This window comes from Trachymyrmex cornetzi, unplaced genomic scaffold, assembly GCF_001594075.2.
Source record: "Trachymyrmex cornetzi isolate Tcor2-1 unplaced genomic scaffold, Tcor1.1 scaffold5, whole genome shotgun sequence".
In the NCBI taxonomy this organism is placed as follows: Eukaryota; Metazoa; Arthropoda; class Insecta; order Hymenoptera; family Formicidae; genus Trachymyrmex; species Trachymyrmex cornetzi.
Window position 1 is genome coordinate 171,597 of NW_017299806.1, and position 15,159 is coordinate 186,755.

The window sequence follows — 15,159 nt, forward strand, 5'->3', positions numbered from 1 at the left end:
ATTCTTTCTTTGTGCTGTGTGAAATATAGCTCATACCAATATTCAATAGAAGGAAATCTGGTTCCAGATGTCACGGCACATTCTTAGGCTAAATGCTACCTTGAAGTTTTCACTCAAAAGTTTTCAAAGTATCCGAACTTATAGGAAATAAGTTATTTTTTTCTCACGAAAGAACCTGTTATAACTAAAGGCAGATCGTTTCCGTAGTAAGAAATTCTTTCGTTAATTTTTCGTAAATTTTGGAATTATCTTAAATATATTAATTTATTCCAATTTGAAATTTATACTAAATTAAATTTAGTTTATTCGAATTTGAAAATTATATTTATATTAAATTGTTTCTTATACGTCATTCTAGAATATAATAATAACGGAATTTGTAAAAAGACTTGTTAAGCAACAGACTTCAGAAAAAGGTCTAACAAATTAACGCATTATCTCGAGTTAAACGAACCGCGGCAATACCGCTGTAATCAGCAGCAATTAACATGATCATCTTGCTTTCCACCGCAGATCTCGGTTTCACCCGACAGCAGAAATACCTCGTGGGTGTCCTTCGACGGTAGAAATAGGCAGGAACTCTTCCACGGTGACAGGTAAAACCGAAACGCTCGGCAGCTCTGTCTAATCGTTTGTCTTTTCTACAATTATTTCAGATAATGGCGAACAGCAATGCTCGCAGTACAGCTTACGTCTCCTTCGATGGCCGCAATCAGCAAGAGCTGCGTGTCGGTGACAGGTTTGTCCTGCTTTCGTAAAGAACGCCGTATCGCTTTTCTTTCTATATTTATGTCTCGTTGCATTAAACAATACGAATCCTGTAACTTATTCTTTTTTTCAAAATCATATTCATAAAGTCTGTAAATCACGACGCATAAAATATTTTCTTCCAATAAGCTTATTTCAAATAAAATTCATATTCAAATAAAAAATAAGATACTACAAGTCTTGCTAGATGTTTATTACAAAATTTAACCAAAGTTTAAACCAAACTTATAATTTGAATAACAAATAAGCTTACGTCAGTCGGTACTCTCTCTCTCTTTTCATTTTTTTTTTCATTTCACATTATCGAACGTTTCCCACTTTATATTAATACGACGAAATTTATGGTTTCTACTTTTGTAAATCATATTTATTAAAATTATCTGCTACATGCTTATTTATTCTTTGCTTAATTTTCATATTCTTTTCGCTGCCAATATTTTACATTAAAATACCTTTCTGGAGACGTTAGCTGTACTGCAAGGTGACGGTACTTAATAATTTATTATTCATACTTACGATAAACGTTTTATGCATAAACATTAAACCAAAGGCTTTCGCTTATCATAATAAAATCACCGCAATATAAATATTCTCTCTTACAGAAAAATGCACTATTTTTAACAAATATTTTCTTATAAAAATACTTTCCAGAAATAACCATAATTAAGAAGCAACTTAAATAAATTTTATTTGTAACACAATTCATTTTGCTGCAAAGTAAATTTTCAACCGTATTAGCTTTAGATTAGATTCGTTTAATTTTATCAAATTGATTAATTAGAAAAAAATCGCATAATTTTTCAGTTTGAAGGTGACCACCTCTATATACCCGGTGCCTAGCATTTGCGCAGCCGACCAAATCACTGACTGGTTCGATTCCTTAGCTGAATGCCTTCACTGGAATGTCAGAAAGCGGCAGAAGCATTTGGACGAGCTAAGTGATCTCGCACATTCATCGAGCAACGATACCCTAGATTCTCTCGATCGAGATAGTTAGGTCAAGGAGAACGTTCATACATAGTCAAAATCGACAATATTTGGCCAAATATAACTCCGCTGAAAATCAGAATAAAATCGATTACTCGACTTTTCTAATTAATGTCGCCTTCATCGATTAAAACTTTTCTAACGAAATTTTATTAAGTAAGGCAGTTAATAAGAAATTGGTTGATTATCAATAAAGATAATTTATGAGATTGCCATCTAAAAAACATCTGTATGTAAGAGCTACAGCTGGAGATAAAGATTACGTAATTAGATTAGAAAAATGAACTTGGATTACGATGAATCTTAATTTTTGATAATAAAGTGCATTTGTCTTCGTAAAGAATACATGTTAATAGCGAAATATTGTTTAATTCGATTAATTATTGTCGTAAAGAAATTATGTACTATTATTAATTTGAACGCACGCGTATACAATGTATTTATTAGTAATTGCGTTTTGGTCTGTGGCCCATCGATTTAACTGAATATCTAAGAATCTTTTTGTATCTTATCGATATCATATTACGTGTACAAATACTTTTATTTTCTTAGCGTTCTTTAAATTGATATGATTTATATACGAATGATTATATTCTTGCTTTTTTATTTACTGATTATAATGGTAATCGATCTGATGTAAATCGATTTGTTGCGAATGATCAATTTTTCTATAAAACAAAACTTTTTAATAAAATATGTTTTATACAATATGCACTTATGTTTTCTTTAATATAACTCCAGAATCATAAAAATTCCATAAAAATTGTCAAAAAGGAGGGAGAGGTTACCGCATTTATTGAACCTTATTATATTTAGACAGAGAGAGTATAAATTAATGTAATATATATGTCTTACTACAAATGAATTTATTCATCTGCAACATGTTATGGAAATATACATTATATACACCGCAGAAGGCATTAAACATTAAACGCTTCTTTTGTCACATACATTGTAAGTATCGTAAAAGAAATCGCTGCAATTTCAAAGACAAAGGACCTTCCTAGAAATCTGCAACGTTTTCACAGAGAAACTCTCCATGAATTTATCTAACTAAAGACTCGGAGAAAAGATCCCTTAATCCGTCTAACTATATTTAATATAAATAGATGTATGAACCTAAACTTTTACATTTGGCTATATCAGTCATGAGCATGTTGACACGTTGGCGAATGCATAAGTCATGGATACGCTACTTTACACTTAATTATATGTACATTATAATAAGTCTAAAAAGAAACTAGTTTATTTCAAGATACAAAAATTATTATTATAACTCTCTATATATATATTTTATGTATATATATATATATATATACGTATATATCCTACTATATTTAAATAATTCTTCTTTAAGTTAATAGTAAACAGTCTATATAAAGAACTCTTACAAACTATATCAATTTTTTACAATTAAACTATTATTATTTATTTAAAGCCAAACTTGCATTTTTTTCAAACAAATGTTGAACAATTGAAAAAGATAAGCAATCAGTGAAAAACTTACGTTTCTCGTAAAAACAATGCTTAAAACAGACCTTTCAATTAAGTTCGGTTTCTACATTTATATGTTAATCTATTATTTAATCATTAAATTTTTTGAACGTTTGAAGTGAAATTTCTTAATTTAAGGTCCAGTACTTAGGATTCATTCTTATATAATATTTCTAGATGGATATTTCTCTACACGACTCTGAGTTTATACAATAAAAGTGCAAATTTTCTTTAATGGCAAGTATTTCTAAATAATGATGATAACACAATATAGTTTAAGTCGATATTTTTTATTTTGAAATAAATCTTCGCTTTCTGGTCAAGTGAAATTTGTCATCAATGCCTACAGTTTACGTACGTTTCTTTTTTGTCATCTACGATGCGAACATAACGATGGCAGGCCCGGACGAAAAGTGCAGGTATGCGTTGGTCTGTAGAGAGAGAAAAAAAAGAAAATATTTTATAATAAGAATTCAAGATTATCGAGATTAAAAATGAATTAATTAAAAGACACACAACACACACGCCACACATATATTTAAAATTTATTAAAATATAAATTTTTGCGATTTCAAAATTTATTTTCCATTTTTCTCTCGATTAAATTACTAGATCATTAATTATCAATTAAACTACTGAATTATAAATAATTTAAATGTATTTTGGTCAGATGTGCACACACACACAATCAACGAAAAATAATTTAAAAATCTCTATTTACCATTCAAACTGATATCAATAATTAATGAATTTCAATTTCAACACACATTACATTATTAATTCACTTTTGTTTCAAGTGTTACTACACTCGTTGTTTAGTCTCACGCAAAAATATGCCAAGGCTCAATCCAAGACTTAAACGGAAGTTAGTATTGTTAGACCACACACTCACATGCCTTCTCATCGAAATCGTGGTCCACGCAGGACGATTGTTGGATGTACAGAGCCGGTTTTAGCGGCCGGCCGTCCTGGTCCTCTATCTGAACCACCAAACCGTGATTGTTACCGTTGCCATGTGGATTTCGCGGACTCGGTCGCCAGAATCTCAGGCCTTGCCTGACATCCAGCGCCAGATGAGCGCCTCCGGCATTCAGAGGCGTCACAACAGAATCCATCAGTCGTTTTTTTGCTACAGAAATAGCAATTCTCTAAATTCTTTAAATATTCATAGGTAAATTTAGCAATTTGCTAAATCATGGGCGTAGCCAGAGAGGACAGGGGGCTACGCCCCCCAAATCTTAAAAAAGAACAAAATTGAAACCGCTTAAACAGACTATGCTTAATGAATATTCACAAGAAATTAATTTTGAAAAAGGAAAAAGAATCGAAGGTGAAAATTATAGAAAGATTTTCTGAAAATCCAAGACAGCTAGTATTATAAATTTAAATTTTTCTAGTTCGAAGAACCAGTTTACAATTTTAAGAGAGAATAAAATAAATTATAGTAAATTAAATATGTGTGATTTATTATTTACCGTGTAATTAATTAAAAATAATAATATAAAACGAAACAAATTCAATAGTCCACACTAACTCGATTACCCTCCCTTCCCCTACGTTCAAAAGTCTTAACTCTAATTTGCCCCTTCCCTTTAAACAAAATATTTTAGCTACGTCCATGTATTAAACAATTAAATACTCACATCGATGCTTCTTCAGCGATTTGGTATAGTAATAAACGGACACCCTAATTTTCTTCTCGTCATCTTCTTCCTCATCGAAGGGGTTCGAAAGCCGATAGTCGGAGGTCGTGACGTTTTTTTGCGGAAATACGTGAAGTCGCAATCTGGCAGCGACAACGTAATCGTCGGAAGTAAGATTTAATTGAAAGTGCATGTTCATCAAAAACGGATCCGTCCATGCCTCAGAATCCGTGTTTCGAGGTATGTGACCTATATAACGAATCGAGCATTCGGTCTAATAAGCAATATCCTTGATAAGTTACCATGATTGCATTCGGAGAGAGCGCTATCAGCGCTATTGAGTCATTCTATCGTCATCGTTCATTAGATATGAAATAAGAATAGAATAATACGGTAGCGCTAATAGCCTGCTTCCCGCGCGAACGCAGTCTTTTTTTTAAACGTCAGAAAAAATGAATTGTTAAATTACTTACAAACTGGCGAAAACATAGCAAGTCTCTCGCGTTGAACCTGATTGGTATTAGTACTAAGGTTGAATCTTCCAGTTATCGCAAGAATTCTTGATTTAATATCTTCGATCGCCTTCTTCTGGCTCTGACTGCACAGACAGATCAAAGTTTATTAGGCTCTGCACGGAATACTTAAATAAAAGATAACATATCACGCCAAGCTTTGAAATCTTTAATGATACGAAAGCACACCAATTTTAAAGCTTCAAAACGTTAATAGAAAATCATCTTTATTATATCAATCGTACATAAAAAATGTTTTCAAAAAGATAAGAATAACGATTATTTTAAAAAGATTTAATACAATTATTTTAAAAAGATAATAAAATGCGAGAACTTGAGGCGAAATATTTAGAAGTTTCAGAAGGTCGTTTATATAATTGATGCTTTACAAAGAGATTACTTTACAGAGGAGAAGAAGAAGAAGGAGAAGAAGAAAAAGAAGATGAAAAAGAAGAAGAAGGTTGTTCTTTCTCTCTGTAAAGCAATAAAATTTAAAGTAAGTGGTAAGCTTTTTCAAGAGAGACAGAATTTGCTCAACCTTAAAAAAACCTCAAGATCCTAGAAATATTTAAATAAACGTTGCAGAGGAATGTTTATTAAAAATGGCCTAAAATTTGTAACTATTAAAATGTTTTTGAACACATTTTATTAGCGATTTCGAAAAATTTTTTGTATTTGTATTTTGGAAGATTTGGATTTCGCAGTCTAGAAAAGATCATTTCGCTCCATGAATCTAGTGCGGCGGCGCGTCTGTCGGCTTGAGAATTTTCACCTCCAAGTTCCCGGCGAACTCTTCCGGGTGCCGACACGGGCCAATGGACGATGGTCAGTGACCTACAGAGGCACGGTACGGCTCGGAGGCATTTATTACACGTTGCAGACAGCGGCTAGACAGTCGGCGGATACACCGGCACCCCAATCACCTCGACTTTCCGTCTGGTCTCTCTCGGCGGAACCTTAATTTCTTAAGGCCGCGTCTCGAATCTTAAGTTCATTCCCAGGACGTCTCGACCAGACTCATTTGCATCGCTCGGCCTACAGAAACTTTTTCTTCTCTCGGCACTGGACGTCAGTTGTTCGCGTTCACGTGACTCGAATTTCACTCTTTTTCCCGACGCGACGTAGACACAATGTGACCCATTGCATCCGTCGCATCTATTCTATTGTAATTTTTAGATTTCGCGTTTACAACATATAAAATTGCGGTCCCATAATTTTCGTCGGTACCGAGACAAGAACTTGTTTATTTGCGCGTCACGGCCTCCGAGACTTTCATCACAAGCAGACGGTTGTCGACAGTTTCGAAAGACGACGGCGACGTCGGACGATCGACCAAGACACCGCAGGATTGCATAATAAATTTTTAAGTCATTAAGTAACGACTGGTGGAATAGAAAAGAAGAACAATGGAGCGAAAGAAGAAAAGGATGGACGTCATTTCTCTACGTGATCAAAAAAAGACTGCCGTGTTCGAAACGCCCATCCGGGAGGTGTGCATCTTCCACATCAATGACCTCATTGGTTTTTTTTAATGCCAGAAAAGATGTACTTTCCTGAATAACGCAAAAGAGAAGAAAGGGAAAAAAATACGCAGAAAGAAAGAGTTTGAAGCAGAAAGAAAGAGTTTAGCAGGAGAGAAAATAAAAAAAGTAAAATAAAATAAAGAAAGTGAATCTAATATAATAAATAAACTCGAACAACAAAAGAGAAATAGAGGAAACACAAATGCAAAAATTTTTTTCGCAAGTCCATAAATTCCACAAATCTTTTTCAACTTCCTCCATTTCTCCGAAAGGAAAAGATAAATGAGCTGTCGTGAGGCTGTTCGAACGCTGTATTTTTTTGAGGAACCCAAAAATGACAATTAAAAAGGCAAAATACATATCCATTTTTCATCTTAATCATTTAATCTTATCGAGTCGCCTAGAAAATAGATCTTGTTTTCTTGCGAGACAGCGGAGAAGTTACGGCGCTCTTCTCCGAAATCTCGGCTGCGGCCGAGCCTTCGCGTTCGATTCTAGGCATGCTCGTTAATCTAGCTGTGGCCAAGTCACGCGTTTCGCGCCGGCTCGTTGCGTACATGCCACGTCTGTCCGCCGTCTGGGAAAGGGAAGGACCTGGAGAGTCTGGAGGCCGTTGCATCATGAGAACCGGCGCGGCGATGCCGCGTGGTGGATCCTCCTTGCTCGCCTCGTGGGCCGGGTGTCGCGATAATGAAATTCGCTGGAGCACAGCCGGGAATCGCCGTGTCGGCCATTAGCGTTGGAGATTAGATAGGGAAAACAGGGAGAAAGAAAGAGAAAGAAAAAAAAAGAAAGGAAGAGAGAGAGAGAGAGAGAGAGAGAGAGAGAGAGAGAGAGAGCACGTCGGTGAAAATTTTAATGCCCTGACCCGGGACATTAGTTGCAGCTTAAAAGAAAAAGGGGGAAAAAATGAAAGGGCTAAAGAGAGGGGGGAGGGAAAAAAAGAAACGGTGTGTGGAAAAATAGCAAAGAACGGTTCCTCGAGACGCGATAGGCCGACGATGCGTAACCGGCGCGGCGGCCTGATTGGGCCGTCCGTAAAAATGCACATTGCACCGTCTGGCGGTGCGACGGCGGCGGCGGAATGCAGGGCGAGAGGTAGAGCGGAGAGAACGGAGAGGACCGAGGGGGATCACCGGCGAAAACTTCCTCCTCTCTCTCCGTCGCGCGCACCGTCGCTCCGTCTCCGTCGACATAGGAAGAGAGACGCATAGACAAGGTCAACGCATTAAATTGAAATGTGTTACGTAACCTCGTAAGAGAGTTCTAACTGCAGCCCGACTAGACACCCGGCGATTACGGGGGTGCTCAACTCGACGTCTCGGTGTCTCGGGCTCGAATTGTACGAGCGCTTCTCGTATTGCGTCCCACCGCGAAAGACGTTCCATCCAGACGTGAATATCCTTTCCCCTCCCTCTATCTCTATTGCTGTTTGAGCCAAACGTTCGACGTTTTTCTCGCTGAATTTAGAAAAAAAATTAATAGTCACACAATTAAAAGTAAATTTTTTTAATTGTTTTTTTAAAAAATATGTAGGCAGGAATAAATCGAAGATAGGTCTTCCTTTAGGAAGACGAAGTCGCGGGATAAATCGAAGCGAAGTGGATGAACTCGAAATGAAGACGCTGTGTGAAAGCTTCGAGGATAATAGCCGGCGGATCCTCGATGCAACAACCGCGCGCACGACCGTGCGAGCGATGCACGAATGCATCGGCAACAGCACGCGCTCTCGGAGGACTCTCGAGACGGGCTACGCCAGTGCCGGCACGAATGCATTTACGCGTCTAGACTTAATAAAATAAAAGAAACGCCCGCGCACACCCGCACGAGTGGGGCTGCGAGCAGTCGTGGGGAAACGGGAGAGGGCGATTTAAAAACACAGCTAGAGACCGCTGCGGAATTTCCACCGCGTATCCTTCCTGGCTGAGAACACTATCCTAAACCTGTCCCTCGCGCAAACTTTATTGCGCCTTCGGACGTTATCTCTTTATGAGAAACAATCATATTTCGCCCGTGCGAAAACCGTAATATATTATGTTTGATTGGCGCATTAATCATCGCCGTATTCAATCACTGTGTTCAACCAATTTCGACTTTACGATGCTGTAATAGATACTCTCTCAGGTATTATTAAATTTATTCGAATATTAAAATTGAGATGAACATTTTTTCTTGACATTTTGTGCATGGGTTGATGTAATAAAATTAAGTTAATCGAGATCGAGAATTATTATTGCTTAGCTTGCTGGAAGGATCATAAACGCGCAATTTTCCTGCTCCACTTGTAAGTTTTTCTTTGCTGTCTTCGACGCGATACTTTTATCGGTTCATCGAGATATTTTTACGTGACGAGGGCAACGTTTCGCTGAGAACGCCGATGCCGACCGTCGTCGAACGACGTCGGCGGATTTGCCTGTTATACGTTACGCGTCGAATCCTCCAATTTCCAAGTTGCTTGCGCATGCTATACGCGCAAATGAATAAGTTGTGTACAAAAAAAAACGATTAATCGATATCTTTCACCAACGAGTTTACGTCAAATTGTGGAAAATTTGCTTATTGCATACGTTCTCGTTCCAGATTAGAAAATTTCAATAGCAAAAGAAACATCATAATATATTTACTACAATGTAAAAATGAGCGCGGCGCGTGTAACGAAGAATTAAAAATTACAGAAATTGTTTTGCTTTCTTTGCACAGCTCTTATAAATAACACATAATGCAATATTACTTTAATGATCATGAAACTCTTGGAATACACAGGAAAAACATCATAGATAAATAGATGTGAAAGAAAAAAATTGTATAGATTTGAAATGTGTTTATTAAAGTATCATATATATATATATATATATATATATAATTTATTAAGTACTATAAAATTGCATCTTCTCAAGCATTGAAAATAATATATAACAAGAAAAAATATATGGAATATTAAGAACCAAATTTAAAATAAAGTTAATAAAAAATTCTCTAATATAAAAATAATAGAAAAAAAAGAAAAAATTAATTTAAAAGAATGAAAGTAAAAGACTCAAATATAAAATAATATAAATACATAAACGTTAACTAAAATCAACAGAGAGAAAGAGAGAGAGAGAGAGAGAGAGAGAAGAGAGCAAAATGTGTCTCAAAAATCATGCAATTGCAATTCCACATTAATTTCGCTATAAAAACATTCGCAATATAAACTTTCATGCACAAATGAGAACAGAAATAAAGTGCGAGCTAAGCGGTTGTTAAAAGAAAACGCTTGAAAATAAAGTGATCAAGAAAAACACACGGCACACCTTACCGGAATGCCTTACCGAATAATAAAGGCCTCTAGGGAGGCTTACCTGCTTGAAGTTACATTTTCTCTAAAAGATATAAGAAGCATATTTTGTAATACTAGATATATGTGTATGCTAAGCAGAGTATGTGATAAACAACATTATAAATTTGTGACGCAATTAGGATTCAGTACGAGGAAAAGTGAAATAGATTTTAAATAAAATGAGATCAGGACTATTTTTCTGATCATTATAGATGGTGATATTAAGTTACTTTCACCTTTCCTCATACTATTAAAAAGTGCTCTCTTTGAACTCTATTTCAACTTACTCTCGATTTGTGCGCGATAGTTGTTGATTGGCAGTCAGATTGGTCTGCGATGCGTTCTCAATGGAGATATTGGCATTGGCTATGAAAAGCTTTACCGGATCCGGAGTATCATTCTGATACTCCAGAGTATCAGTTTCGTTTCCCTCTTGGAAGGAACCTAGATTTTGCTCCTCGTAGTCGGAGGTCCCACTCTCGTCGGTGTTGTCGTAACCCAGCGAATCCGCGAAAGCCGGTATCACCCTATAAACGTCGTCTCCAACCCATTCTAGCCCCTCGTACTCGCTGATTTTTCTGCTGGTCACATTGTCCGCGTCTTTGACAGATAATTTATCGTCGTTCGGTGAACTGGAGGAGTCATCTGTCACGCTCAAAGTCGCGTTAGACGTAACATTCGTAATAATAGTGCTCGTGATAATAGACTCCGGAAACTCTGTCGTGCTGAAGGAAGGTTGATTCTTCGGGTAATCTGGCCTGACGCCTTTAAAATTCCGCAGCTGGTATACTATGGGAAGTGGAGTGTGCCCAGTAGCCGCAGAAGAGGCAGACGAAGAAGAAGAAGAAGTAGACAATGACGAAGCGTGAAAGGAGTTTGCAACATTCCTCGCAGTCGTGTGTCTCAAGGTCGAAGGAATGCGATGTTTCAGACCCTTCGACAAAACCAGGGCGTCTCCGTCTATAAATTTCGATTTTTCATCGGATCCGGAATTGGAATCGAACTCGGAATCGTCATAGGGGATCTTGAAGATCACGTGGGGCTCCATGACTCGGTCGAAGTTCTGATGAATGTTCTGCGGCGGGTTCTGCTCCTCGGAGCTCTTCGACTCGTCTTCATAATCGAAAATCGCAGGTTCCGACCACGATTGCTGCTGCAACTCGAGTTTGGAAGCCAAGTTTTCGTAATCGATTACCGCCTGGCGATTATAAGCATCAAAGTCGAAGTCTTTGTCGTAAGAAGCTTTCCCCTTATATCGGTTCCTCTTCCTTTCATTCCTCGATACGTCCATGTCGGGATCGTTACGGGAAGATGGCTCAAGTTCCATAGAATTATAATTCCAATGCTTTGCCTTGTCTCTGTATAGATTCTCATCGTAATACTTTTTTCCATCGGATTCTTCTATTTTTCTCAATTCTTCATCCCTTCGCTTATCGAGTTCCCGCTCGCGAATCGCCAGCACTTCTTCCGGCGTGTAATTCAAGCTCTTCAACAGCAGCATTTCTGCTGCGCCGAGATCACCTGTGATTATCTTCAGGAGTGCCTTCTCCAACATTTTCTCTAATCTTCGCGGACTGAAGGGAATTCCTTTGCTATCTAAGACCTCTGAGTATTTTTCATTTTTTTTCAGCGATTCCGATTGTGAAGTATCCGCGGTTTCTATATTTTCAAAATTGGATTTTTGTTCGACAAAATTTATATGACTATTTTCTTTTCTGTGTTCTGGATAATACTCATGGTGATGATGATGATGATGATGACGATGAGACCACGCGTTGGTCGTGATGGCTATCAATAAGAAAAGTACGAAGAATTTGCCCATTTTGTCGCAAGTGATGAAAAATTCACCGTAAAGTTTAATGCACTCAAATAATGTGTTCAACCGCAGCAACGATTAAAACACTCGTGTTCCAAAAATTGAATAGTCTTGTGAGAAATGAAATAGCTCGAAGCGCGCTCTCCAAGAATAATTTTAAACCTGGGTGGATGATTCACTGAAAAAAGTGTCAAGCCTCGAAAATTTCGTAAGTTGTGCTTGACAGCTGCAGTCTACAAATAATCTTCAAATTACCAGGAGAAAGTAACCGACTTTACGTCTTTGAGAATTTTGCGTCTAAGAGAATTTTTCGTCAAACTTCTCGCTATTAAATCCCCAAAGTCCATTGACGAATAATCGCGTTATATCAGTCTCTACGTCTGATTTGTGTCTCGCTCACCTCGCAGAATCACGGAGGAAGGCAACAAGAAGGATAATTAAGGAAGTGTCTCACATATCTTCTGGTTCTTCGAAGCTTCGTCGAAACTTCTCGAGGACTCGAAGACGTCACCGTTGCGGGTGGCTTCTAGTGCTCCACCGTGCTATTCCGTCACTTAGCTACCCGACGCTTCTTCAAACGAGGGAACTCCGCAAGCACGTCCAAGACACATGAAGAAGAAGAAGAAGATGACGATGACACCGTTTCGTACGGAGGCGCGTTAGCAAAATGGATCGTGATTGGCCTGCCGGCAGTCGCGGACTAAGTTCTAATCGCACGAGGAAGGCGCGAGGTGCGTAAGTAGGAAGGATTCGTAGTATGCGTGTGCACGCTCTGAGCAGTAAGTCTCAACTGAGCCGTGCTGGCCAGCTCACAGACATAATTCTGTCTACTCACTAATTCCGAGACAACCACGAAGCCGCGAGAGGAGACGCGCCGGTGTGTTACTACGATGACTCCTTTTTTCTTCCCTCTCCTCCCCCTTCTATCCCTCTCTTTCTTTCTCCCTCTCGGCCTCTTTCTCTCTCTCCACCACCGTTGCCTCTCTCACGTCGGCTCGACTCTTTCTCCTCCACTCGTTCAAACCCGGGTAACCCCTTTTCCTCGCGCACCGAAATCCCGCGGAGGACAGCCTTTTCTCTCCTCGCGACGTTTTACCTCTTTCTTCTTCTGTCCCCTTCTTCCCCACCGTTTCCTTTTCCTTTTCTTTTTCGCACACTTTTTTGTATTCTACCTCCTCGGCGCGAATCTGCCTCCCGTTGATGATTACCAGAGATTTGAATCGAATTGGTCCCTTGACCAAATTTCCGATTGTCCTGATCTTCTTTTCCCCTCCGTCACTTATCCGCGATATCTGTACCGATCATTTGAAATTTCGCAAATCGTCTTGCGGATCGTCGATACATCGATCATGCGAATACTCATGTGGCAAATTCTCACTCAGAAATCTATATACATGACGTATATATGTATCTATGTATATGTGGCTCTGTGTTGCAGGTGAACATTGTTAAATTTTTTCCTCCTTTCACCGCGACCGCAAATGATGCTGTACGCGCGCGCCGGGCTTTCGCTACCAAAAAATCGATCTCGATCTCCTACCGTGCGATAACTCGATCGAAACGTGGCCTCTTTTTAGCCAGGGCACCGTCGCCCTCGTATATTTCGATTAGCGCGAAGAGAACAGAGAGAGAGAGAAAAGAGTTTCTTCTTCTCTTTGTCTGTTTCCACGAAGTCTCGGTTGTTCGGCAAGATAGAGTTCCTCTGATTTGAACGGCTTCAGGGAACGTTGCGACGAAATGCGAGGGAAGTGACAGGAAAAAAAAAAAAAAAGAGTTAGAAGGTATAACGATGTATGGACGGGAGCACACGAGGCTTTACACGAAAGAAATGTACAAGGAGGCTCGTCGTATTCGGATGGTTGTTTCAGGGGCAACCACGTGCGACTTTATAGGGTGCCTCCCTCTCCGCCGTCTAGACGAATCGAAAGATATAATCTTTGAATCATAATATATCGCTTTTAATAAATGCAGCCTCCGCGTGCGTGCGTGAAAATACGATGCGTGGCAACGTACGCCGAGTAAAAAAAAAAAGAAGAAAAAGAGGCGGCGGCCGTGACATATTCAATTTGCTTCCACGTGCGGAAATCTCCATGGAAATTCGCAAACTTTGATCGTCTCTAATTATTACAATTGGTCTGTTTTCTCTCCCTGCGCTAGGCTGCTCTAGAACTCTCTTTCTCGCTTTCGACAAATATCAAACGTATATCTATCTCACTTTAAGTTCTAAAAGTGTACAATAGTTCAGCCACAGAAAACAAACCTAATGACTCAAAGTTAATCAGCAATTTAATAAAGAATTAAATTGAGGCGTAAGGATCGAGATTTAAATTCAACGAACCCAGATTTATACTGAAAGAAGAAAAAGAAACTATTTGCGTATTTTCAAATCGACGACAGATTTATCTTTAATATATTGAAACAATATTTAAATGAAAACAATGTCATCGGTAACCTATTTTTACGAAGAGATCAGCTATCCTATTTGGGGGGATCAATTTGACTTTCCAACATAATTATTTTGAGGGTCCTACAAAATTGTTTTCAGCTCTTTTCTTGTAGCAAAATCATTCTTTCCATGACAATATGAAAAATTTCACGTAATGCAATTTATCTCCAAATAGATTCATCGTAATGAACATAGAAGAGAAAAAAATGAAATGATTGTCATAAACAAGTCGATAAATGAGACTGACGACGTAACTACTTACTCATCCCTGTTCAAACCGGGCTAGTCAACGTGCGGAGGAGCACGTGTGTCGAAGGAAGTGCATTACGCTGTCTCGGACACACACCCGTTTCTTATATCTCACACATAATACGCACTCAAATTACATATGCATGAGCGCTCGTGTGACTTCTGGAGATCGAATGTATTTTTCCTAAAATCGTCTATATATTTTAAAATGCTTCTTTTCGTTCCTTTAAATTGTATCTGTCGAGCCATTCGAACAAAATTATTCTCATCGAGGGATGTGTGATCAATTAATAATCCTATTTTATTTTAATATAATAAGATTTAAAATTTATAGCAAATTTTATTACATTACAAAAATTAACAATATCGTTCCCTCACTTCAAAAACGATACAATTAAGAAA

General features: G+C 38.1%; 2 protein-coding genes across 13 annotated transcripts in view; one reads left to right on the plus strand and one right to left on the minus strand.

Moving 5' to 3' along the window:
* LOC108765585 (NAD kinase) overlaps nucleotides 1–2,333 on the plus strand; it is a 34,515-nt gene extending 32,182 nt beyond the window's left edge. For 5 of the 10 annotated variants that reach the window (XM_018514364.1, XM_018514365.1, XM_018514368.1 and 2 more), the window contains 2 exons: nucleotides 514–596; nucleotides 1,573–2,333. In XM_018514364.1, coding sequence (XP_018369866.1) covers nucleotides 514–596; nucleotides 1,573–1,765 — 276 coding nt within the window. In that variant the 3' untranslated portion in view covers nucleotides 1,766–2,333. Of the gene's footprint in view, nucleotides 1–513; nucleotides 597–656; nucleotides 740–1,572 lie in introns of all 10 variants that reach the window. The other 5 variants (XM_018514369.1, XM_018514362.1, XM_018514370.1 and 2 more) reach the window with 3 other exon arrangements.
* A 1,060-nt stretch (nucleotides 2,334–3,393) lies between these two features.
* LOC108765592 (uncharacterized) lies at nucleotides 3,394–13,430 on the minus strand. 3 transcript variants are annotated; one of them, XM_018514383.1, is made up of 6 exons: nucleotides 10,534–13,429; nucleotides 10,269–10,289; nucleotides 5,366–5,490; nucleotides 4,893–5,141; nucleotides 4,146–4,378; nucleotides 3,394–3,680 (listed from the first exon to the last, which is right to left on the minus strand). In XM_018514383.1, exons 1-6 carry the CDS (start codon nucleotides 12,066–12,068, stop codon nucleotides 3,624–3,626), a joined length of 2,220 nt encoding a protein of 739 aa, XP_018369885.1. In that variant the 5' UTR covers nucleotides 12,069–13,429; the 3' UTR covers nucleotides 3,394–3,623. The 3 variants fall into 3 exon arrangements, with proteins under 3 accessions (XP_018369885.1, XP_018369883.1, XP_018369884.1); XM_018514381.1 differs by having other exon boundaries at nucleotides 4,142–4,378; XM_018514382.1 differs by lacking the exon at nucleotides 10,269–10,289 and having other exon boundaries at nucleotides 4,142–4,378; nucleotides 10,534–13,430.
* Nucleotides 13,431–15,159: the final 1,729 nt, after the last annotated feature.